The 25,526-nt window shown below is 41.5% G+C and overlaps 1 protein-coding gene across 2 annotated transcripts in view; it reads right to left on the reverse strand.

The window, feature by feature from the left end:
* Positions 1–25,526, reverse strand: part of LOC126285403 (oxysterol-binding protein 1) — a 288,641-nt gene that overhangs the window by 215,010 nt on the left and 48,105 nt on the right. For both annotated transcript variants that reach the window (XM_049984748.1, XM_049984749.1), the window contains one exon: positions 18,111–18,316. In XM_049984748.1, coding sequence (XP_049840705.1) covers positions 18,111–18,316 — 206 coding nt within the window. The remainder of the gene's footprint in view (positions 1–18,110; positions 18,317–25,526) is intronic.

The following is a 25,526-nucleotide window of genomic DNA, read 5'->3' on the forward strand; positions in this document are numbered from 1 at the left end:
TCAAGTTTTACAGCAGCTAGTGCTGTTGCAGGAACCCTCGACCTTGTCTTTTGCGCATTGTGTTCATTGCTGTCTTCATATTATCGCCGCCGCATGCATGTTGTGGCGGCTAGGGTTGAGTTCTATCAATGCAAGAAGCAGCCCCATCAGGCTTACCGGGCGTGGGCCGCTACCCTGCACGGTCTTAGTCGCAAGTGTCATTTTGTCACGGAGCAGTCGCGAGAGTCGTATGCCCACGTTATGGTGCGCAACGTCATTGTTCGTTCAGCCCCTGATAGGGAGGTCGCACAATGGGCCCTGCAGTTAGAAGACCCTTCCCTTGAGGAAGTCCTGTCCATTGCTCGATCGTATGAAGTCTCTCACGCCGCAGATCAACGGTTGGAAGCATGGTGCGACGTCGCGGCGGTTCAGGGCGGCACGGCTGCGTCCACTGCATCCGGGGTGGACGACGTGCGAGCGGTACAATCCGGCCGTTACGGCCACTCCCGCACGGCGCGTAAACAGAGTTCTGGCCGCCGGCCCCTGTTACCGTCCTGTGCGTCGCGCTATATACGTAATGATCGGTCAGAATGCCCCCAGCATTGGGCTGTTTGTCACAAATGTAATAAAAAAGGAGACATTGCTAAAGTTTGCCGCTCAGCCTCAAAAGAATCGAAGGAAGCAGGTACAGAGGACATGGACGTTGAGATTCAGGAAGTTTCATCGGGCCAGGCTCCCGACGCATCGGCACACAAACTCTTTATCGAGGTGTCGGTTCGGTCGCGCCGATTACAAATGCACGTAGATACGGGCGCAGCAGTTTCTTTGTTGAATGCACAAACTTATTCTGACCTTGGATCGCCCCCGTTGGCGCCAGTTTACCGGTGTCTACGCGGTTATGGTAAACAGTTCATTCCCCTACTGGGTCAATTCACTACCGACGCGACTTACAAATCAGTCACTCAGCCTATTACTTTTATTGTTGTCAGTGATGCGAGCTCCGCTAACCTTTTTGGCCTGGATGCCTTTCAGGCTTTTGGTTTTTCTATCGCTGATACCATACAGTTGGTCTCCCTATCAATCATTGGAATCTTTGATCTCAGGCTTTCCAGATACCTTTGAGGAGGGCCTGGGGCGTGTTTCAGACTTTGAAGACCACTTAACGTTGAAGGCGTCGGGTCACCCCTTTGGCTCTCCGTCCTCAGGTAAAAGATGAGCTAGACCGGCTGACAGCCCTAGGGGTCGTTCTTTCCATTTCTTCTAGTGAGTGGGCTTCGCCCCTCGTTATTGTCAGGAATCCCTCAGGAAAATTACGTCTTTGTGGTCATTTCAACGGCACCATTAATTCACAATTGGTGGTGGACACCTATCCTTTGCCTCCTGCTGATGAATTGTTCTCCGCCGTGACAGGAGGCCAATATTTTTAGAAAATCGATCTTTCGGAGGCTTATCATCAGTTACCACTTGATGAGGACTCCAAACAGCTGGCGGTCGTCAACACCCCGTTTGGCCTTTACCAATACCAGCGGTTGGCCTTCGGAATATCCAGTGCCCCGGCGATATTCCAGCATTATCTTGAGCACATCACGTCGACAATACCTCATTGTATTAATTACCTGGACAACATAATTGTCACAAGCTGCAGCATGAAGGAACACTTGCACAACTTTCACACCCTCTTTCTCAAATTCAGGTTCGTGGGCTTGCGTTGCAAACCTTCGTAAGTCAAACTTCTTCCAACCGTCCATTGAGTATGTGGGCTACACCATCCCTCGGCACAATTTCCAGCCACTAGGAAGTTTGGTCCAAGGTATCGTCGACCTTCCTCGGCCCGCTTCGCTGAAGGAGTTACAAGCTTTTTTAGGCAAGAACGCCTATTACCACCAGTTCATTCCCAGGGCTTCCACCATAGCCCGCCCCCTGTACTGCCTTCTGCGCAAGGGTGTTCCTTTTGATTGGTTGCCTGCATGCGAGCGAGTGTTCACTTCTTTGAAGGGCCTCCTCACGTCACCGCCTTGTTTGGCTACTTTAGACCCCCATAAGCCGTTGGTCCTGGCTACAGATGCTTCGCAGTATGGGGTGGGGGCGGTCCTGGCCCATCGCAGTGCGAATGGTTCCGAACAACCGCTGGCGTTTACGTCTAAAACTCTTAGTCCCGCGCAGTACCATTACTCCCAGGTGGAAGAAGAGGCTTTGATCATTGTCTATGCTGTTACCAAGTTTCACCCTTTCTTGTATGGCACGAAGTTTCAGTGAATCACTGACCATAAGCCATTAATATCGTTATTTGGCCCCGACTCTCAGATTCCGGATACGGCGGCCCACAGACTACAGCGCTGGGCCTTGTTCCTCTCTAAGTACCAGATGACATTCATTTTCGGCCTACTGGACAGCATACCAATGCTTTCCCGTCTTCCGGTGGGCCCGGATCCTAAGTTCGATCGAGAGGAGATTATGTGTTTTCAGCTGGATGTGGCGTCCTGCCAAGCGGTTGTTGGCTTCCCGATCACTCGTTCTAGAGTCACCAGGGAAATGGTAGCTGACCCGGTTCACCGGCAAGTAGTTCACCTCATTCAGCAGGGGTTGTCATCTGGATCTCCAGGTCGGGCCTCGGACCCTCTTTGTAATTATTTTGTTCTACGAGACCGCCTCTCGGTCTAGGAAGGCGTCCTCCTCCTGGCTACCAATGATACAGCTCCTCGCATGGTTGTTCCTGCAAATTTACGAAGGGAGGTCCTCACATTATTACATGAGGGGCACTGGGGTGTTTCCCGTACTAAAACCTTGGCTCGCAGACATGTGTACTGGCCCGGTATTGACAGAGAAATTGAGCACTTGGTGGCCACCTGTTCCCAGTGTGCGAGCCAACAGGCATCTCCCAGGGCCGCGTTCTCTTCATGGCCGCCTGCAACTCAAGGATGGGAACGTGTTCACATCGATTTTGCGGGCCGGTTTCTCAATGGCTTTTGGCTCATTGTCATTGATGCTTATTCCCGATTCCCATATGTGGTTTGCTGCTCCTCAACCACTTCAGAAGTTGCAATCCAGGCACTAGCAAAAATCTTTTCTGTGGAAGGTCTGTCAGTCACCCTGGTCTCGGACAATGGACCTCAGTTTATTTCGCAGACCTTCCAGGATTTTTGTAGGTGCTTCGGTATTCGGGCACGTTTGCTCTCCCCCCTTTCATCCACAATCGAATGGGGAAGCCATGCGCATGGTGCGCACATTTAAGACGCAGATGAAAAAGTATGTGCACGAATTTCCTGCGGAGGAGGCATTGACGTTTTTCCTGACGGCATACCGGACCACACCAATGGGAGAATGCAGCTCCGCAGAGCTCCTCCACGGGTGCCAACCTAGGACTCTGCTGCACATCCTCCAGCCTGGTCCTCGCCAGTCTTCGCAAAACGGAGTACCTGGCTTTCCACTGGGTAAGTCGGTCTGGGCACGTGGGTTTGGTCGCAATCCACGTTGGATACCGGCGGTGGTTCTGCGCCGAAATGGCCGCCAGCTCTATACCTTGCAGGCAGGGGACCGGGTGGTACATCGTCACCAAAATCAGCTACATCCACATTTGGGCACCCACCCTCCAGCCTCTCGGGCACCGGCTTCCCCATTGCCGGCACCCGTGTTGGTTTCTCAGGGGACATTACCGCCTCTTCCTGCTGTGACTCTGCCGCACTGCGATGGTTCTCAGCCTTGGCAGCCTCCATTAGCTCCAGCACCAGCATCGCCATCATTAGAGATGCCCCAGCGAGAGCTGGCCCCCTCGCAGGCCCGGTTTCCCAGGAGGCTGTTTCACCTGTGGTCGTCCCTTCCCCATCATCCCTGCCACTGGGTCTTGCTCCTCCCGAGGTGGACCAGGATCTGGAGTTTGACAGCTTGTCCCCGTTCTGTCCCGGGCGACAGGAGCGTGTTCATGTGGGTCACTTCCAGCTGTATTCGAAGGTTCCAGCTCGAGGGTTGGCAGATCCCCTCGACTCCAGCCTTCCAATGGACGTGGAGGTCATCGCTCCTGCCCGACGCTCCACCTTCCGACGCAGTGGATCACAGTGGCTTCACCCCCCGAAGGAGGAGGAGTGCAGTAGCCATCAGAAAGATTGTGGGAGGTGCACATCGGCATGGCGCATCACGGACGGTAGTTGCTGGAAGTAGAGTCCCGTCCACCAGAGGGCACGCGAGAATTCGGACACGACCTCTGCCGACGTAACAACAACAACAACAACTCAGGCAGCACGAGCCGTGCCCAGTCAGTTCACATCGGGCATGCCTAAGTCACAGTCCTGGTCTACGCTAAGTGAAGTGCGACGTAAAATGCGAAGAGTGTTACTACAACACAAATGATTAGCATTACAGAACGGTAACTGCACTGTGACTGGAATTTCAGTACGCAGTAGTGCCACCATGTGCTGCAATCACAGCTGTTAGACGTCATGGAATGGAACCAAAGAGCACATGCAAATGCTGATGGGAAATACTTTGCCACACAGTTTGTAGGCACATACACAAAGCTGTGTCAGGACCAAAATGAACGAATTGCCAACTGAGAATATCCCAGACGTGTTTGATGGGTGAAATGTCCGGCAAATGGGCAGGCCAGGGAAACAGTGTTACCCATCATTCTTCGAAGAAAGTTGCACATTTCTCACCACATGTGGCCGCGCATTGTCCTGCTGAAATATAGCATGTGGAATGGCCTGCAGGAGGGGCAATGCCTCAGATTGTAAAATCTCCCTCATGTAACTGTGCAGATGCAAGAAGTGAGATCATGTGTTATACACAATGGTGCCTCAAAGCATCATAGCTGATAGAGTCAGGCAGCAGCAACCGAACAAAACAGAAGTAGCAACACAGAAGTAACCAATTTTTGGACTTTTAAAAGTTCATAACCAAGAGCGAATTGTATAATTTCTTCTGTGTACTTTGATAGTTTAGATTCTCAAGTTTGTGTGTATTAATTTAATATCTAATACACACAGTTCTTGTATTTTTGTTTGTGTCAGAAAATAAACCAATTCTGTGACATATTACAAGTTCCAAATCATGAGCGAATTATTCAGTCCCAGCTGAGTGATTCGGTAGACCATGTTTTGAATCTGTGTGTATTAATCTAATTTATTAGACACAGTTCTGGCATTTTCGTCAGGGTCTACAGTAGATCTCTGCACAACATGTCGATAGTCTGTTTGTCTGAGAAGTGTAGTTTTTGGCGGTCTTTAGTATGGATACGGACTGTGATTGTTGTGTGCAGACGCAAGGAGTTGGTGACACTTCGCTCTTAGCTCTAGGCTGTGATGGCTTTGGTTACACAGCTTGAAGCTGCAGTGAACGGGTGTCACTGGTGCGAGTCAGCTGTGGGGATCCAACAGATGTCCAGCACATCCAAGTCCTCCATTCGGTCCTCAGTGTTGGCAGCCCAATGACTGCCCGCACTGAGGTTGATCCATCACCTGTGGTCGAGTGGGAGGTCACCTCAGGGTGGAGAGTGAAAGACTTCTCGGGGGCCACATGAAAGGCCTCTCAGATCAGTCTGACGAACATGTTCCACATGCTGTCTGTGGCTGACACTGTTGCCCAGCCAGATGCAGTCAACTGTACTGTTTCAGATGAAACCTCTCAGCCTGCAAGATCCGGGCAATCAGAGAAGGTGGGATTATTGGTAGTTGTGAGTTCCAATGTTAGGCACGTTATGGGGCCCCTTAACGACATGGCTCCTAAGAAGGGGAAGAAGGCCAATGTGCATTCCATGTGCACACCATGTGGAGTCATTCCAGATGTGGGACGGGTCACTCTGGATGCCATGAAGAGCACAGGGTGCAGCCTACTGCAGGTGGTGGCTCATGTCGGAACCACCAATGTGTGTTGCTGTGGATCGAAAGAGAATCTCTCTGGTTTCAAGTGGCTAACAGAAGTGGTAAAGGCTACTAGTCTTGCTTGCGAGGTGAAAGCAGAGCGCACCATATGCAGCATAGTTGACAGGACCAATTACAGACGTCAGGTGCAGAGCTGAGTGGAGGGTCTGGATCAGAGGCTCACATTGTTCTGCAACCTTGTAGACTGCAGATTCCTCAACTTGCCCCATGGAATGGTTGGGTTTCAGGTTCTGCTGAATAGGTCAGGAGACCACAACACACAGGAGGTGGCTATACAGGTAGCAGGGGCTGTGGCATGGTCTGGGTGGTTTTTTAGGTTAGAGGGTGTTGGAAAAACACAAAAATGACTTCAGTCTCAAGGGCTACAGACCGAGCACAGGAAAAATGTAGATACAGGAACCACCGATATAACAGTTGTAAATTGTCGTAGCTGTGTTGGGAAAGTACCAGAGCTCCAAGCACTAATAGAAAGCACTGATGCTCAAATCATTATAGGCACTGAAAGCTGGCTGAAATTTTTGCAAACAACCTAACAGTGTTCTGAAAGAATAGGCTAAACACAGTTGGTGATGCTGTCAGAAGTATTTTATCTTGTCGTGAAACTGGAGCAGATAGTTCCTGCAAGTTAATATGAGCAGAGGTCATTGTTGGCAACCGGAATAAAATAATAATCGGATTCTTTTACCCATCTCCCAATTCCAGTGATAGATTTGCTGAAAGGTTCAGAGAAAACTTGAGTTTAATTTCAAATAAATACACAAGTCATACAATTATAGTTGGTGGTGGCCTTAATTCAACCTAAATAGGCATACATGTTTAAATCCAGAAGTATGCATAAACCATCATCCAAAGTTGTGGTAAATGCATTCTCTGAAAATTATTTCAAGCAGTTAGTTCATGAGCCCACATGCATAGTAAGCAGATGCAAAAACACACTTGCCTTCTTGCCAACAAATAATCCTGAACTAATAACAAAAATCAAAATGGATGCAGGGATTAGTGAGCACAGGGCTGTCATAGCGAGATTGGATACTGCAAGTATAAATCTTCCAAAAATAAATGAAAAATATACCTATTCAAAAGAGCAAATAAAGATTCACTTGGAGCTTTCCTGAGAGACAATCTCCAGTCTTTCCAAATTAACAAATGTAAGTGTGGACCAGATGTGGTTTGAATTCAAAGAAATAATATTGGTATCAATTGCGAGATTTATACCACACAAATTAAGAAACAATGGAGGTGATCCTCCATGGTAAACAAAACAGGCCAGATGCTGTTGCAGAAACAGCAAAAAAAACATGTCAAATTTAAGGCCACAAAGCCTCCAAGATTGGTGATCTTTTACAGACCCTTCAAAAATTAGCGCAGACTTCAATGAGTGATACTTTTAACAGCTTCCACAATGAAACTGTCTCAAAACCTGGCAGAAAAGCCAAAGAAATTCTGGACGTATGTGAAATATGCTAGCGGCAAGATACAATCAATGCCTTCTCTGCGTGATAGCAATGAAACTACTATTGATGACAGTGCTGCCAAAGCAGAGTTACTAAACACAGCCTTCCAAAGTTCCTTCACCAAAGAAGACAAAGTAAATATTCCAGAATTCAAATAAGAACAGCTACCAACATGAGTAACATAGAAGTAGATATCCTCAGAGTAATGAAGCAACTTATCACTTAATAAAAGCAAGTCTTCTGGTCCAGACTGTATACCAGTTAATTTCCTGATACAATAGCTCCATAGTTATCAATCACATACAACCGTTTGCTTGATGAAAGATCCATACCCAAAGATTGGAAAGTCGCACATGTCACACTACTGTTCAAGAAAGGTAGTAGGAGTAATCCACTAAATTACAGGCCCATACATTAACGTTGATATGCAGCAGGATTTTGGAACATGTATTGCGTTTGAACATTATGAATTACCTCAAAGAAAACAGTCTATTGACTCACAGTCAACACAGATTGAGAAAACATTGTTCTTGTGAAACACATCTAGCTCTTTACTCGCATAAAGTGTTGAGTGCTACTGACAAGTGATTTCAGATTGATTCCGTATTTCTGGATTTCCAGAAGGCTTCTAACACTGTACCACACAAGTGAAATTGCGTGTTTATGGAATATCATCTCAGTTATGTGACTGGATGTGTGATTTCCTGTCAGAGAGGTCACAGTTCATAGTAATTTATGGAAAGTCATCGAGTAAAACAGAAGTTATTTCTGGTATACCCCAAGGTAGTGTTACAGGCCCTTTGCTGTTCGTTATCTATAGAAACGATTTAGGAGACAATTCAAGCAGTTATCTTAGGTTGTTTGCAGACAATGCTGTCATTTATTGACTAGTAAAGTCATCAGAAGATCAAAACAATTTTCAGAATGATTTAGAAAAGATCCCTCTATGGTGCAAAAATTGGCAATTGAACCTAAATAATGAAAAGTGTGAGGTCATCCACATAAGCTAAAAGGAATCTGTAGAACTTCGGTTACACAGTAAATCAGTCAAGTCTAAAGGCCGTAAATTCAACTAAATGCCTAGGAATTATAAGTACAAACAACTTAAATTGAAGGAACACACAGAAAATGTCGTGGGAATGGGTAACCAAAGACTGTGTTTTATTGGCAGGACACTTAGAAAATGTAACAGATCTACTAAGGAGACTGCCTACACTACACTTATCCACCCTCTTTTAGAATAATTATGTGCAATGTGGGTGCTTACCAGACAGGATTGATGTAGAACACAGAGAAAGTTCAAAGAAGGGCAGCATGTTTTGGGTTATTGGAAAATAGTGGAGAAGTGTCTCTGGAATCATTTGGGATATGGTGTGGACATCTTTAAAACAAAGGCTTTTTTCATAGCAAAAGAATCTTCTCATGAAATTTCTCACCAACTTTATCCTCTGAATGCGAAAATATTTTTTTTGACACCTACCTAGGGAGAAATGCTGATCATGATGAAATAAGAGAAACCAGAGCTCACCTAGGGAGATACAGATGTTCATTTTTTCCACATTCTGTATGAGATTGGGATAATAGAGAATTATTGTGAACATGGTTAGATGAACCCTCTGCCAGGCACTTAAATGTAATTTGCAAGAGTATTGATGTAGATGTAGATGTCCACTGTGCTGTTCAACAACAGAGTCTGGCTGACTGCATTCACCACGGCGGCATCAAACGCATATGCGGCCATCACTGTAGGACAAATTGAAGTGGTACTCATCCAAAAACACTACATTTTGGGACTCAACATGCCAGCACAGACCTTCATACGCCCACTGCAATTCTGGGTATTAGTGGGTTCTGGGTAATGGAAGCTGACACAACGGAATGCATGTCACCAGTCCAGCCTGCGGAAGACAGCATAGAAAGATTGACTCAGACATGTCCACACCTGTTGCAGTGCTCCACCATTGCACCAACACTGTGGATGAAGCTGTTCTGTCCATTACGGCCAAGACGATAAGATGGCAGTCGTCTCACACTGTGATCACCTTGTGCCACCCAAACCCCATCACAGCTGTGCATGGCCTTCTTCTCTCCAGTGGTTCTACATATCCCTCCCTGTTGAAGCAGCAGGCCCTGTATAAGCAGTGATGTCATGGAATGACAGACTCGTCTCCTGGAGACCAATCATTCTGTCCTGTTTGAATGCATTCATATGCTGATATTTCACCCTGTGATGTTTGTGTGGCATAGTGACACTCTGTTACCGCATTTCCACTTCACATGATGGCTCTGCACTGATTGAGCATTGCGTAACACTGATGGTTGCACAAAAGGGGGCACTGTTGGGACTACGTGCATGCCACCTCTCTGTTATATAAACCACTTACTACAGTTATAAGCATCCTCTTATTGTGGCATTTTGCAGGCCATTGCTTCTTAGTGTTTCACTTTTTACAAACAGTGGTGTAACAATGTTAAAACTAAAGAAACTGCAGGAAGGTAGGCAGTTAAGAAGTCAGGACCTGGATAAATTGAAGGAATTAGACTCTGATGGCAGTTTCAAAGGGACCACTTTGCAATGAAGGCTGAAATAGGGGAATGGAATACAATAAAAGGCAAGTAGGTAAATTTGACAGATGAAATAATGAAGGCGAGGATAAAATAGACCAAAACACATGCCCCAGTAGATAATCTTGCATAACATCGTAAAAGATAATAACGAAAGGAGAAAATATATAAATGCAGCAAATGAAGCAGTCCTTAAAACAAGGCCCCTGCTGTAGATGATATTTTCTCAGAATGACTGATATTCTTGTGAGCATCATCCATGATAAAACTACTCCATATGGTGTTCAGGATATATGTGACAGGTGAAATACCCTCAGACTTCAAGAAGAATGTAATAATTCCAGTTCAAAAGAAGGTAAGTGCTGAGAGACGTATTACTGAACTGTCAACCTAATAAGTCACGGCTACATAATACTGAAACACATTATTTACATATGAACAGAAAAAACTGTAGATACCAACACCAGGGAAGATCAGTTTGGGTTCTGGAGAAATGTAGGAATGTGCTAGGTTATACTGACTCTATGACATCTCTCAAAACAAGAGCTAACAAAAAGCAAACATTTACAGCATTTGCAGATTTAAAGAAAACTTTTGACAATGTTGACTGGAACATACTCTTCGAAATTATGATGTTAGCAGGTATAAAATATTGGGAGTAAAAAGTAGAAACCAAACTGCAGTATAATAGTTAAAAAATATGAATAAAAAGCAGTAATTGAGAAAAAAGTGAGACCGTTGTAGCATATCCCTGATGTTATTCAATCTGTACATTGAGCATGCAGTAAAGGAAATGGAGAAGGAATTTGGAAAGTGGATTACAGTTCAGAGGGAAGAAATTAAATCACTGACTTTTTCCAGTGACATTGTAATTCTGCCAGAGATGGCAAATGATCCAGAAGAACAGTTGAACAGAACTCACACTGTCTTGTAAACACATAACATCATACTAAACAAATGCCAAATAAATAAATTAATGCCAAGTTGTACTTTATAGTAAACAAATTATGAAATAAGTGTCAAAACATATTACACATATTTATAATTACCAAGTGTTACATAGTCACTATGAATCAGACAATGAGAGTTTATTACAGATGCAATATGGACGTCAAATTAAACTACATAGTACTTGAGAACAGGAATAAAGCTGAAACAGGTGTCATAAAGAATATAAAACTTTTGCAGCTAGCTTTGACCTTCCCCTTTCAAAATGTTGGATTATAATGTCTACCATCCTTTGGGCCCAACTGAGTGAAAAATGTATTGAAAAGATTTCATTATGTGAACATCAACAAAAGTAAAAACAGGGCAATGCAACGTAGTCAAATTAAATGATGTGGTGTCAAGGCAATGAGATGAGGAAATGAGACATTAACAGTAACAGATGAATTTTGCTATGCGAGCAGCAAAATAACTGATGATGACCAAAGTAGGGAGACTGCAGATTGACAATATCAAAAAAATCATTTCTGAAAAAGAGGAATTTGCTGACACTGCATGTAAGTTTAAGTATTAGGAATGTAATTGTGTAGTGTAGCCTTGTACAGAAGTACTATGTGGATAATAAATAGTTCAGACAAGAAGACAGTAGAAGCTTTTGGGATGTGGTGTTACAAAAGAATGCAAAGGATTAGATGGGTGGATCAAACAACTAATGAAGAGGTTCTGAATCAAATTGGGTGAAGAAGGAAATTTATGCCGCAACTAGAGAAAAAAAATAATAAAAATAAACAGACTAAGCTGTCAGGACACACCCTGGCATCTTAGGTATCAAGGAATGGTCAATTTGGTAATAGTGGAAAACTCTGCTGATGCGATAGCTCAAAACTCTGCTGATGACATCCAATCACGCTATAAAATTTTACGACAGAGCACGTAGGAACTCATGTTACTAACACATTTTACTTATAAATGCCAGCACTAAAGTGCAAAAAGATATTTTTATTGCTAATTTTCTAAAAAACTGTTTACCCTAGTGGGGGTGGGAGGGAGGGTGGGTGGCAGCGGCTATTTTATTACAGCACCATCATAAAGGTTCAAACAATTTATCATATTCTGTACTTTTGCAAAGTAAACTTGCTACACTGGCTCCAAAAAAAGTGAAGCACCGAGAAGAGCTGTTAGCATGCCACTGTAACTTAATACATGTACACACTATTGGCACGTGTGTAAATGAATAGAGCTGCAATTCCCTGTGAAAGGTAGGTCACCAGAGTGCATTAATGTTGTTCATATTTAGTGTTGTCACCCGTCCTGAGAGGGTATATAAAGAGTGTGCAGATGTTTGAGTGAACACTGAAGGACATGGAGATGATGTATGGTCATGTAAGACAGTATTATCAGCTACTGCCAGTGCTGAAAGGGATTTCATTGTGGCCCTCCATTTGGCTGATTGGTTAAATTGTGCAATATTCAGATTTTTGAGGGATTCAGATGTGACAGTGTTGGACTCCATGGGACTGTGAGGGCAGGTATACTCATCAAGGTTGTGATCGACCGCATCTGACCACTACAAGGGAGGATCACACTGCAGTCCTTTCACATCTGTGCCTATCATCTGAGAACAAGTAATGGAGCCCTTCAACATTCTGTGTCATAGTAACCATTGTTTGGAGATTATCAGCAGCCAAACTAGGGAACTACCATCTCATGTACAGGCTGCTAATAATATCACCCCACAGAAGATTGCACGTGGAGCGGTGCTATAACTGGGAAGCATAGACCGCTGATGATTGGTGAAACAAGTAAACTAGAAAAAAGACCAATACCTTAAAAGCTAGTGAAAGTTAATGTACAGATAGATGCTTCTATATACCACATATTACTCAGCTGTATGCAAATGATTTCTGTTTATTTTCTACATTGCACAGTATCAGCAGAGAGCCCAAAACTTTCAAAAAAGCTACAAGTTCTCATTATTATTTTCACTGACATAATTGTCAGCAAAGTCATAATAATACTTCTGAAAGACGGGGGTTAGGGAGTAGGACTTTTCTAACTGTGCCGCTGATCATTGTTAATGGGAGTAAATATTAAAATCTCCATTTTAAAATTTATCTTACATGCTGTAGTCTTTTAAATAAGCTTTGTATTGCCGCATAGTCACACTGTATTACAGAAGTCAATGCTAAACTGGTCATCTAAGTGAATCTGTACAAGTGAAATAAGTATTCAAAGATTAATTGCATATGAAAACTGATGATTAAATCATGCCTGGTTCACCAATACTATACTCCCACACATAACAAAAACTGAACACAATATTACATCAATTAATGGAACACTAAGAAATAGCACTTTTCAGTGCAGAGGCAGAAATACCTGATGATTTATTTACAATGTCTATAATACATTTATAGACCACTAACCACCATCCAAAGTGTATTCTTACACTACTTGGGTGACACCACAAAAAGCCACCATGTTTTTTTACGATTTTTTTGTGTTCCACAAACACAACATCTAGAATTTTCTAAAGACTCCGGATCCTTCTGTGACACTAATTTTGTTGTAAAAAAAAGGAGTAAAATCACCAAAAGCAAAAGGTACATTTATAACCTTTAGCACTACGATAATGTGACAGAAATATACACAGAACACACTGCAGAAGTGTCTGATGTTCCTGAAGCCATGACCCTACTTAACCTTATTGAATATACTGATGCCTTGTTAAGATGTGGACCATCAATCTACATAAAATTAGGGATTTCCAGACAGCAGTGAGACAAACTTACAGTACCACTGTGATAATGGAAGCAACCATCAATGGGTGTACCGTTACTGGAATAAATTACTAACAAATGAAAGACTGGAGAATTCTGCTTTTAACCAACAATTTTAACAGAAAACTCCTAAGAGTATGTGACAAATAAACATGAAAATTTGCTAAATGTGACTGATCATTTGAAACATATTTTAATTTCATTTCTACAACAAAATACCAACTGTATATCTTTCACTACAATGTGCTGAAATCAATGATGGCCTCACAAATTGAAAACCAGCTCATAAGTGAAAGAAACTCTGCAGAAGCATTGCCAACTGTGTGTTATTCTTACATGTATCACACGATTTCAAAACACACACTACAAAATAAAAGTAATTATACACAATGAAATGAATTTCTCATGTTAAAAGGACTTGTCACATCACTGCACCCAGACAAAGAATACGAAGTTTCAAAAGAAAGGCATTTCAAAACTGTGGGTATCCTTAGAACACACATATCGATCTGCCAACTTTTCTTACCCTTAATTGTATCCCAAAGAAAGCAGGTGTTGACAGATGTGAAAATTACCGAACTATCAGTTTAATAAGTCACAGCTAAAAAATACTAATGCGAATTCTTTACAGACGAATGGAAAAACTAGTAGATGCGGACCTCGGGGAGGATCAGTTTGGATTCCGTAGAAATGTTGGAACACGTCAGGCAATACTGACCTTACGACTTATCTTAGAAGAAAGATTAAGAAAAGGCAAACCTACGTTTCTAGCATTTGTAGACTTAGAGAAAGCTTTTGACAATGTTGACTGGAATACTCTCTTTCAAATTCTGAAGGTGGCAGGGGTAAAATACAGGGAGCGAAAGGCTATTTACAATTTGTACAGAAACCAGATGGCAGTTATAAGAGTCGAGGGGCATGAAAGGGAAGCAGTGGTTGGGAAGGGAGTGAGACAGGGTTGTAGTCTCTCCCTGATGTTATTCAATCTGTATATTGAGCAAGCAGTAAAGGAAACAAAAGCAAAATTTGGAGTAGGTATTAAAATTCATGGAGAAGAAGTAAAAACTTTGAGGTTCGCCGATGACATTGTAATTCTGTCAGAGACGGCAAAGGACTTGGAAGAGCTGTTGAACAGAATGGACAGTGTCTTGAAAGGAGGATATAAGATGAACATCAACAAAAGCAAAACGAGGATAATGGAATGTAGTCAAATTAAATCGGGTGATGCTGAGGGAATTAGATTAGGAAATGAGACACTTAAAGTAGTAAAGGAGTTTTGCTATTTGGGGAGCAAAATAACTGATGATGGTCGAAGTAGAGAGGATATAAAATGTAGACTGGCAATGGCAAGAGAAGCGTTTATGAAGAAGAGAAATTTAATAACATCGAATATAGATTTATGTATCAGGAAGTCTTTTCTGAAAGTATTTGTATGGAGTGTAGCCATGTATGGAAGTGAAACATGGACAATAACTAGTTTGGACAAGAAGAGAATAGAAGCTTTCGAAATGTGGTGCTACAGAAGAATGCTTAAGATTAGATGGGTAGATCATATAACTAATGAGGAGGTATTGAATAGGGTTGGGGAGAAGAGAAGTTTGTGGCACAACTTGACTAGAAGAAGGGATTGGTTGGTAAGACATGTTCTGAGGCAGCAAGGGATCACAAATTTAGCATTGGAGGGCAACGTGGAGGGTAAAAATCGTAGAGGGAGATCAAGAGATGAATACACTAAGCAGATTCAGAAGGATGTAGGTTGCAGTAGGTACTGGGAGATGAAGGGGCTTGCACAGGATAGAGTGGCATGGAGAGCTGCATCTAACCAGTCTCAGGACTGAAGACAACAACAACAACAACAACAACAACAACAACAACAATTGTATAGCAGCATTAAAACAATTCTGAAACTAGTGATGTATAAAAGAAATCATTCTGAAGTTATAATAATTACTAACAAAGAGATAGAGGGGCTGGCCAGTACTTACCTCAGCTCAGTACAGCCGATAGAAACACAAAAAACAACCGAAAATTTAAGTTCCTAGCTTTCAGAATAAATGTTCCTTCATCAGGGAGTTTCCTTTCCCTGTTGCTTCATAACTTGAGTTGTGAGTAACTAAATCCACTTTCCCTTCTTCCCTTTCTTTCCCCTCTCTCCTCCCTGCTGAAGGAACATTTATTCCAAAAGCTAGGAACTTAAATTTTCGGTTGTTTTTTGTGTTTCTATCGGCTGTACTGAGCTGAGGTAAGTACTGGCCAGCCCCTCTATCTCTCTGTTAGTAATTGTTTCACATCTTTATATGAGATTTTCCATTAATTAGTTAAAGTTATAATAATTTAACTTAAGAAATTACATGTTGTTGTTGTTGTCTTCAGTCCTGAGACTGGTTTGATGCAGCTCTCCATGCTACTCTATCCTGTGCAAGCTGCTTCATCTCCCAGTGCCTACTGCAACCTACATCCTTCTGAATCTGCTTAGTGTACTCATCTCTCGGTCTCCCTCTACGATTTTTACCCTCCACGCTGCCCTCCAATGCTAAATTTGTGATCCCTTGATGCCTCAAAACATGTCCTACCAACCGATCCCTTCTTCTAGTCAAGTTGTGCCACAAACTTCTCTTCTCCCCAATCCTATTCAATACCTCCTCATTAGTTACGTGATCTATCCACCTTATCTTCAGTATTCTTCTGTAGCACCACATTTCGAAAGCTTAAGAAATTACATGTTGTTAGCTATTTTGCATATGAATCCAAAGACTATCATTTTCCTCCTAAAATAGGCATGCATGTCTGACTGACACCTCCTGTTAATTGTAATACAGCAGAACATTAACAGCATAACAGATAAGAGTATTTACTTCAAAATGACAATGTCTGGTAATGTAAATAAAGAGGCACATAGAACCAAAAAGAAAATATGAAGCAAGTATGGACAAACATTATGAAAGCATCATTGATTAGCATAACTAAATGGTGAAAAGCGGATAAAATGAAAATATGAACACTTTGTGGCAGCTTGAATGGAAAGGAACTTGTGTTTTGCTTTTCTTTTTTGCCGTACTTTTGGAAAGTATGGAACTGGTTCATTCAACACATCTCTGACCATGATGGCCACTATAACACCCAAGTTAACAGTTCAACATTCATCCTACACACCTCACCTCATCAACACTGGCACAGATAAAGTGTTCTGTTGCTTGTTCTGTATGTCCTGTAAACTGCTGCAGGTGAGTTGTGCAGCCCTTAGACGAAAAAAAATTCCTTCTGTTCTCAAGCTAACTGTTATGAATGCTAAGGCTCTTATGCAAAATGAAACGAACTGTTTTGTGTGAGTCTCTTAATTCTGCCTGTCTGCAACTTTACGTCTCTTCTTTACAGTAATTAGCAATCTGTCTTTTCCTACATTGTTGATATTTCTACCCGGAGTTTCCATCATTTGATCTTCCACTGTCAGCCACTTTTGTTTTTGTAACTACAAACTCTTTGTGATATACAGACAAATTGATAATTCGGGAATGATTAAAGCCACAACCTGATTTTATTCTGAATATGCTTCTTTCAGTTCCAAATAGTCATTCTTAAAATACCCTAGACAGGAGTTAATCTCTGTGAAACTGTGACTTTTCATTACATAATTCAATATTTCAGCTTGAAGGATGTCAATTCAAAAGTATTATGTGAATATCTCCAGCCCACAATTGCAGAATTACACACACAGTTTCTACTTCTTATTCATTCCAGTTCCTTGAAAATTAATGGCACCTGATTACACTCTAGTGCTTCTTGTAGCCTATTACATAATTTCTTGACAAATGTTCAAATGCCCCATTTGGAGGAAAAGATCATTGCGGCAGATTCATTTATTTTTACAAGTTTCCATAGGAACTGATAAAACTGTTGAAGTCTTAACTTCAATGACTGAAACAAGTATGCCTACTGTATTTACTGTATCATAATGTGCAATTTTCAAGGCATACTAAACCTTCTTCTTTGAGAAACATTATCTTTGTACAAAAAGATTACCATTATTTGATTCCCCCCCCCCCAGCCCACCCAACAGTGTTATTTCTTTGAAATTCTTGACAAAACTGCCCTTTTTGTATGATTTAATCAATTAGCTTGCAATCTTGCCAAACATTTGAGAGTGTTGTGTAACACAGCAGCTACACAAATAAAAGAGAAAATTAATCATAAGCAATTCAAAATTTCTCAATGACAAAAAACTATGACTGGACAATTTCAGGTTCAAATTATGATAATCTCCCATTGTGTCCCAATGAGAGAGAGAGAGAGAGAGAGAGAGAGAGAGAGAGATTTTAATATCAGTAAAGGCTACTCGTTCTACCTATGACAAAAAAGAAATATTTGAATAGAAACATTAAGAACTACAGCTTATTTTTTTTATTTTCTTTAACCAAACTCCAAAGGTACATGAAGTAATATTATGTGGTAAGAAAAAAAATGCAGAAGTTTATATTAAAATGCATTTTAGAAGTTTATGTTAAAATGCATTTTACCTGACTCCATCACTCGGATAGCCTTAGCTTTTGCCAGTTCTAGGGCAGTAACCCATCGTTGACGTTCCACTTCATTGGCAGCCTTTATGTGAAATGTCTGAGTGCCACCATTTGATATAACAAATGTACATGAATCTTCTGTGTGTATTAATGCACCATGCAAACTTATTGTGCCACGACATGTATGGGACATTTCAGCTTGGTTCCTATAAGAGAACAAGACCATTAGAAAACTGAACAACTTCATGCATAGGCAATGAAGAAGTGGGAGGAGGCGAAAGGTTGAGAAGGATTCAGAAAAGATGGGAAAGGCATAAACCACTTTAAATTATAAACATATATGCAAGAAACATACAGAAAAAGTTGCTGGCAGCATTCACCAACATCTGTGTGTTACAATCAAGTGCAGTCTACAATGAAAATTTGCGCTTGAAATCAGGTCAGAAATAAGATTTAACCTTAGGCTGCTGGCACATACCACTAAAAGTACTGCTGTACTAAGGAAAGCATATATCAATTTTAGCAGATTCTTTCTCATACAAAGCACATCCAATAGTGTGGAAGAGTACGAAACAATGTAGGAAGCTGAACAGCTAACGTAACAAGAAAGATCCCCGTCTCTACTATATACAGCATATTTGGTATCAAACTGACATGAATAACCACATTTCATTATTATTATATAAGCCACATAAAATAATCTTAAAACTTACAAGGAGGCCAAAACCACTTTGATAAATAATGGCAGCTCATCAACATGGGTGTAGGAAAAGTTTATGTTAGTTGTCCTGTAAGCTGCAGCAGCCAACCTAGTGCCCCGTAATAGACTGCTTCTATGATCTTAAGCTCGCACATCTTTACTTGCTGCATCCATAATCAAAAGGAATGTGTTGTTAATGAATCCACCATTCAAGTACATACATCCAAACCTTAAGTACTTCTGCAATACAGGTGTGCTGAATGTCACATCAAATACCACCAATTTCTCCTTACCATTTACCTTCTCACTGTTTTCTTTAGTTTCGTAGTGTCTTTACATGTCTATACTTTCCATAATGCTTTCATGTTAGGATCCACAAAATCCTACCATGTCAGAACAACCTTACAATAAGGGAACAATAGGCAACTGTGCACTGTTTCAGTCTCCATATTTTGCAGTATTTGTGTGCTAACCAGAAAGCTCTGTTTACTAATTTTCCTGCCGACCAACCCATGATACAGGGAGTGTTAAAGGTTTGTCAATTGGTTTTAAGGAGTTGTGCAGAGCAATTATTAAAGCTAACTAAGACAAAATCCTTCTGCAAAAGCAAGTTAGATACAACTGGAAATCGAAAAATGCTACAAAAGTAAAACAAATGTAATCTATTCCCGAGTCTAAAATTCAATTTCAGTTTAAAATTATAAATTTGAATTTAAAGATCAGCAACACGTTCACCAAACTGTAAGTGGAGCCACGTGCAACACAGTCTGGAAACACTATGCTTTTAAATAAATTATACTTTACAAAACTGCCTACAAGAGTTTCCTGTTACTGCACACCCAATTTCAAAGGATCCAGCTGAGAACCCTATCCCCAGACACAAGTTATGAAACACATTTGCCAAGGTCGGGTGGATTGTATCTCACCATTCCCTTCCAAAGCTACACACACATTTTTTCCCAAAGAAACTAAATTGCAATGGTTCAGGAAGTAAAGATGTTGACACTGGGTGAAAACAATGTTTAGGTGGTTATCCTGCTGTCAAACAAAGCATCTGCATGCCATAAACCTCCTGCATACTGATGACTGGGGGATGACAAGCATGAAGGCACTAACAAGGTTGTATGCCTACTGGCCCAGCATCATGCAGGATACTGAGACAACAGCCTGCCCCTGTGAGACCTGTGCTTCAACCTAGTCAGCACTCCTGCAATGGTTCCACATTCAGCGTACACCACAGCACTCACTGAAATGCTTCTATGTGGACTTTACTGGCCCCTTCCTTAGAGAAATGTGACTCATTGTCATAGACTTTTATTTTCCAAGTTCTCATATGTAGTCTGAATTCTGGAAACATCACCCAGGCTGTGGCTAAGCCATGTCTCCGCAATATCCTTTCTTTCAGGAGTGCTAGTTCTGCAAGGTTCGCAGGAGAGCTTATGTTCAGTTTGGAAGGTAGGAGACAAGATACTGGCAGAAGTAAAGCTGTGAGGTCGGGGCGTGAGTCATGCTTGGGTAGCTCAGTTGGTAGAGCACTTGCCCGCGAAAGGCAAAGGTCCCGAGTTCGGGTCTCGGTACGGCACACAGTTTTAATGTGCCAGGAAGTTTCATGTTTCAAGATGTCTGCTCTTTGAACTGCATAATGCTCCCGATGATAACATTCCACTCAGCCTCCAATTGTGAAGCCAGGCAGTCTGTCCAGTCATATAAGGTGCAGATGCGGAAGATGCTATCAGCTGCACCCACTGCTAATGTCCTGAACCAGTTATCGGCCTCCAAAAGGACCACACCAATACAGAGGCACATACTGGCAGAACTGATGCATGGCCGACAACACTGGACCCTCTGGAATCTCCTGAAGCCTAGAACACACTCAACACCAGCCCACCTCTGTCCCCGACTACTCACTGGCCACAGATGTTTGAGCTTGCACCTTCAGAAAGACCCCACAGTAGATACCAATGTCATCAGAGCTGCACGCCAAAGACACTATGTTGGTGTGACATACCAACCAGGTATGACACGCCAACTGCACCCACACTTAGTTGCTTCCACATCGAGACCACCGCCACACACCCTGGAGTTCGTTTGATACAACTTCTAGGCACCTGGCACACACCACTACTAGGTTCAGTGCCATTGCAGATGGTACCCATAGAGTGGGGCCCTTTTCCACCTCCAGCACCACAGACATCCAGTACAGACCTGGAGACCGGAACACTGACTTCAGCTGCCTCTAGCATCAGATACATACCCCTGCTGCAAGCAGAAAACATTGACACCAACACTGAGATGGACAGCGAACCTTTAGCCGGTTTGCGCACCTACACCTCTCCCCAATTCAGACAGTAATCATACACAGACAGGGACACTTCTGACACTACTCACTATTGGCCCTATCCACTTCTTACAGTGGGTAGGAATGTTCTCTCTCTCTCATCTGACAACAAGGTCAATATATTGTGATCAATATATTGCATTATCCACCATCAACAAATCCCCCAGAGGCTAATAAGAAGCACCCTACAAGCTATCACGATGGGCCTGGCCACTGACATCAAGCCACAGATAAAATTTGACTGCTGGGCTGCTGCAAGACACTTTGAATAGTGCTGCACTAATGTCTCCACCTTGCTTACTTTCATGACTTGGCTGTCTACTGGATCTCATGTAGATCATTTTGGATAGCTCTCCTACACATTATTGATGGATTTGCTAGGTTTTTGACTACCTGGTTGATTCTTTTGATGTGTTGTACATTTTATAAAAACTTAACATGAACTAAAATTGTTAACTACCAAAAGATGGGGCACTACCAAATTACGATCTGTGTAATAAAGTCTGTGCTGCACCATAGCAAGTGTCATAGCCTGCGTAACATTTACATTATGCATGCCAAAACCACAGATGTATTTCCACGCCATAAGTGTTATATCTTTGATAAATGATATTCTGATAACACTCAGCGTTTACAGAGAAATAGTAATAAAGATTGAATTATGGTGAATCCTGCTTAGCATCGTGGCTGATAGGCAACAAGAATGGAAGCTGCCATCTGGATGTTACCACTAATACTGTTCATAATGCAGCAATGAGTAAACAAATTAATTTTTCAAGACAATTTTAAAAATAACCAACACACAAAACAATACATTAAAGTGTTTTCCTATGTCACAGTCATGTGACTAGTCCCAGACATCTTTAGTTACATTCCATGTAATATGTAGTTACAGAGTTCTATTGTATCCATAATCAATAAGCTTGATTGAAATAAATAGTGAACAACTTTCTAAAGGATGTCAGTGAATTCTTAAAGTATAAGGTGGAGACTGTTCAAGAACAATGTTAAAAAATGTTATTTATGGCAATCAATGTGTGAGGAATAGTCATGAAATCTGACGAATTGGAGATGGGCTGCACCACTTTGTTTGAGCTCGTTGATCTGCATGCTATGGTACTAAAGCACTCGGATTTGACTGTTTTCTAGGAAAGCAAGAAATTAATTACGTAACTTTATTTTATCAAGCTGATGATTAGAACTTTACGACTACCACTCATATGTGAAACTCTTATTACACTCAGCAAGATCACACACACTGTGGAAAACAGGTAAGATAATCATTAGTGAAACAATATTTCTCTACAATATTTTGGATTGGATTTTGCTGTTGGTTTTAAGGGTCCACAATATCAGATCATCAGTCACTACATGCAGAGAATGTCACATTGATAAAATTCTTGCATAATAAACAAGACAGACAGTCAACTTGGCCATTAGTATGTTTGTCTTACATGGAAAAAGTAGAAGGGAACGGTAAGGTATCCTAAGGTGGGGGAGGTATGTTGGCTGAAAAGTGCTGAAGGCCCTCCAGGGCTATTCAAGCAATGTGAACATAGATATTTCACATCCAACCAGCAAGTCCCCAATTAATATGCAAGACTGATGAGATCATCATCAGTGTCCTGCCAAAAGGCAGGTTTTCACGTGGTAGTTCTCCAGGCTGTCCGGTCTTCTACCTCTTCAGGTCTGGATAATTTCCTCTTCCCTTTATGTATCTACCATCTTTTATCTCCTTCTTCTGCTCAGTTTTCTCCTACAAACCAATCCTTCCAAAGCATCTGCTAGCAAGCACTCCCTTCTCAATGAATGTCCCAACCAGTTCTTTTTCCTTCCTCTTACAACCTTCAGCAGACATCTCTCACCAACCCTTTCCAATAATCTTTCATCACTCTTTCTTTCCATCCAGCTTATTTTCTCCATTTTCCTCCACATCCACATTTCAACTGCTTCTAACCTTTTCTCATCCTCTCGTCTCAGCGTCCATGTTTCTGCCCCATTTAGTGCCACACTCCAGACAAATCATTTGTCAAGACTTTTCCTTAGACCTTTATCTAATTTGCACATAAGAGTCTCCTCTTTCTGTTGAAAGCCTCCTTCGCTATGGCAATTCGAGTTTTCACCTCATGGTGACATCTCAAGTCTTCAGTTATTGTGCTTCCAAGACATGTAAATGCACTTACTTGGCTAATGGTAGATTGTCCTATTTTAATACTGGACAGTCTGTATCTTGTACTGATGACCATACTCTTTGTTTTTGCTGTGTTTATTTGCATCCAGTATTCCACACAAGCTTCATTCAGGTCTTTCAGCATGTTATTCACTGTCCGCTCACTTTCCGCCACTAATACCATGTCATCAGCAAATCTTATACATTCTATTCTCTTTCCACCAATACCTCTTTTCCCATCTAAGCCTTTTGCAATAATCTCTTTGAGTTATGCGTTAAACAACAGTGGGGAAAGGCAACAACCTTGTCTAACACCTCGTCAATGCTGCTTCCTTGTTTCATTTCCAATCCTTATCCTTACTTTCTAGTGTAAATATAGAATCTGTATCAGTTCTCTCTCTTTGCAATCTACTCCTTTCCTCTTCAAAATATCCATCAGCTAGTTCCATTGAACTCTGTCAAAAGCCTTTTCTAAATCTATAAAAACAGCAAGGATTTCTCTGCCTTTTTCCGTATATCTTTCCCCTATAGTTCTTAACAGGCCAATAGCATCTCTTGTTCCTTTTCCTCTTCTAAATCTGACCTGCTCTTCTGCAATCCCTCTATCCAGCTTGCCATATAGCCTTCTATTCAACACTCTCAGCAAGATTTAAGCTGAATGAGAAATTAGACTGATGGTCCAATGCTCTTCACATTGTTTAGTGTTTCTCTTTTTCTCTATTGGCATCATAACTGTTTCAAGGAAGTCCTCGGGCCATTCCCCTTTGTCTTATATCTCGTTACAGAAGTGGACTATTTATTTTCTTGCCTTGTTTCCCAGACTCTTCAACAGTTCTGCTGGCGAATCATCAATTCCACATGCCTTCCTATTCTTTATCTCCTTCAGTGCCTTTTCTACTTCCGCTTCCAAGATGGTGAATCCCTTTCTATCTGCCATCACACATTCAACCTTAATTTCGCTTTACATTTCATCCCCCTTATACAGACATTCAATATATTCTTTCCATCTGTTCAAAACCTCCTGTGGTTCTTCTGCTAGAGTACCACCTGCTCTTTCTACTTCCATGTTATTCCTCTTTCTTTTGCGTTCAAAAACTCTCACTAGCCAGTCTATACATCATTTAATACTTCCCCTCTTTCTCCGTTTTCTCTATTTTGTCGCATTACTGTTTCATCCACTTTTCCCTTGCTTCTTCAGTTTCTCTTCTTAATTCATTATCCAGCTTCCTGTACCTCTTTTTGCCTTCTTTAGTTTCTACACTTTTCCACTTTCTCCACTCTTCCATCTTTTTCAACATGTTTTCTATTATTCATTCTTTCCAGGTGCTTTGGGATACTCTAATTCCTAGTACTTCTTTGGCAGAGTCCATGAGTCCTTCCCTCATTTTTATCCATTTGTCATTAACACTTTCATCAACACTAGCTCTTTGCCATTTTTCCATAAATCTGTTCTCCCAATCTGATGCCTTTCGTACCTCTTTGAGTCTTTCTATGTTTAATCTTTCCTTTACTTTACCTCTACATATTTTTTTTTTTTAACTTCAGTTGTATTTCTCCCATTACTAGGTTGTGGTCTGAATTTATATCTGCTTCTGGATAAGCTTTAGCATTCTTCAAATAGTTTCTTAACCTTTTTTGTATCAGGATGTAGTCCAACTGATATCTTTCCCTATTCAAATTTGATATCTATGTGTAACGTCTCCTTTTGTGGTGTTTAAATAATGTGTTACCCATTGCTAATAAATTTTCTTTACAGAAACTAATTAGTTGTTCACCTATCTTATCTCTTATTCCTAATCCAAATTTTCCTACTGCATCTTCATCTCTTCCTTCACCCACCACTGCATTCCAGTCCATCACAATGATAATACCTATCTTATCTCTTATTCCTAATCCAAATTTTCCTACTGCATCTTCATCTCTTCCTTCACCCACCACTGCATTCCAGTCCATCACAATGATAATACAGGTATTTCTATTTTCTTTCTCAGTGAGTTCTTGTATTTTCTCATAATATTCTTCCACTTCCTTCTCTCTGCTGGCTGGTTGGTACATACACCTGTATTAACACCAAATCTTATGAACTACCTTTCTGTTGTATCATCATCAGTCTTCCATCAATATATTGTACCTTCATTACCTTATTTTTCAACTTGAAAAATAACTGGCGAGATAAGCCAATAAATTGGTTGGAGCAATTAAGACACC

Source organism: Schistocerca gregaria, chromosome 8 (assembly GCF_023897955.1).
Source record: "Schistocerca gregaria isolate iqSchGreg1 chromosome 8, iqSchGreg1.2, whole genome shotgun sequence".
Taxonomy (NCBI): Eukaryota; Metazoa; Arthropoda; class Insecta; order Orthoptera; family Acrididae; genus Schistocerca; species Schistocerca gregaria.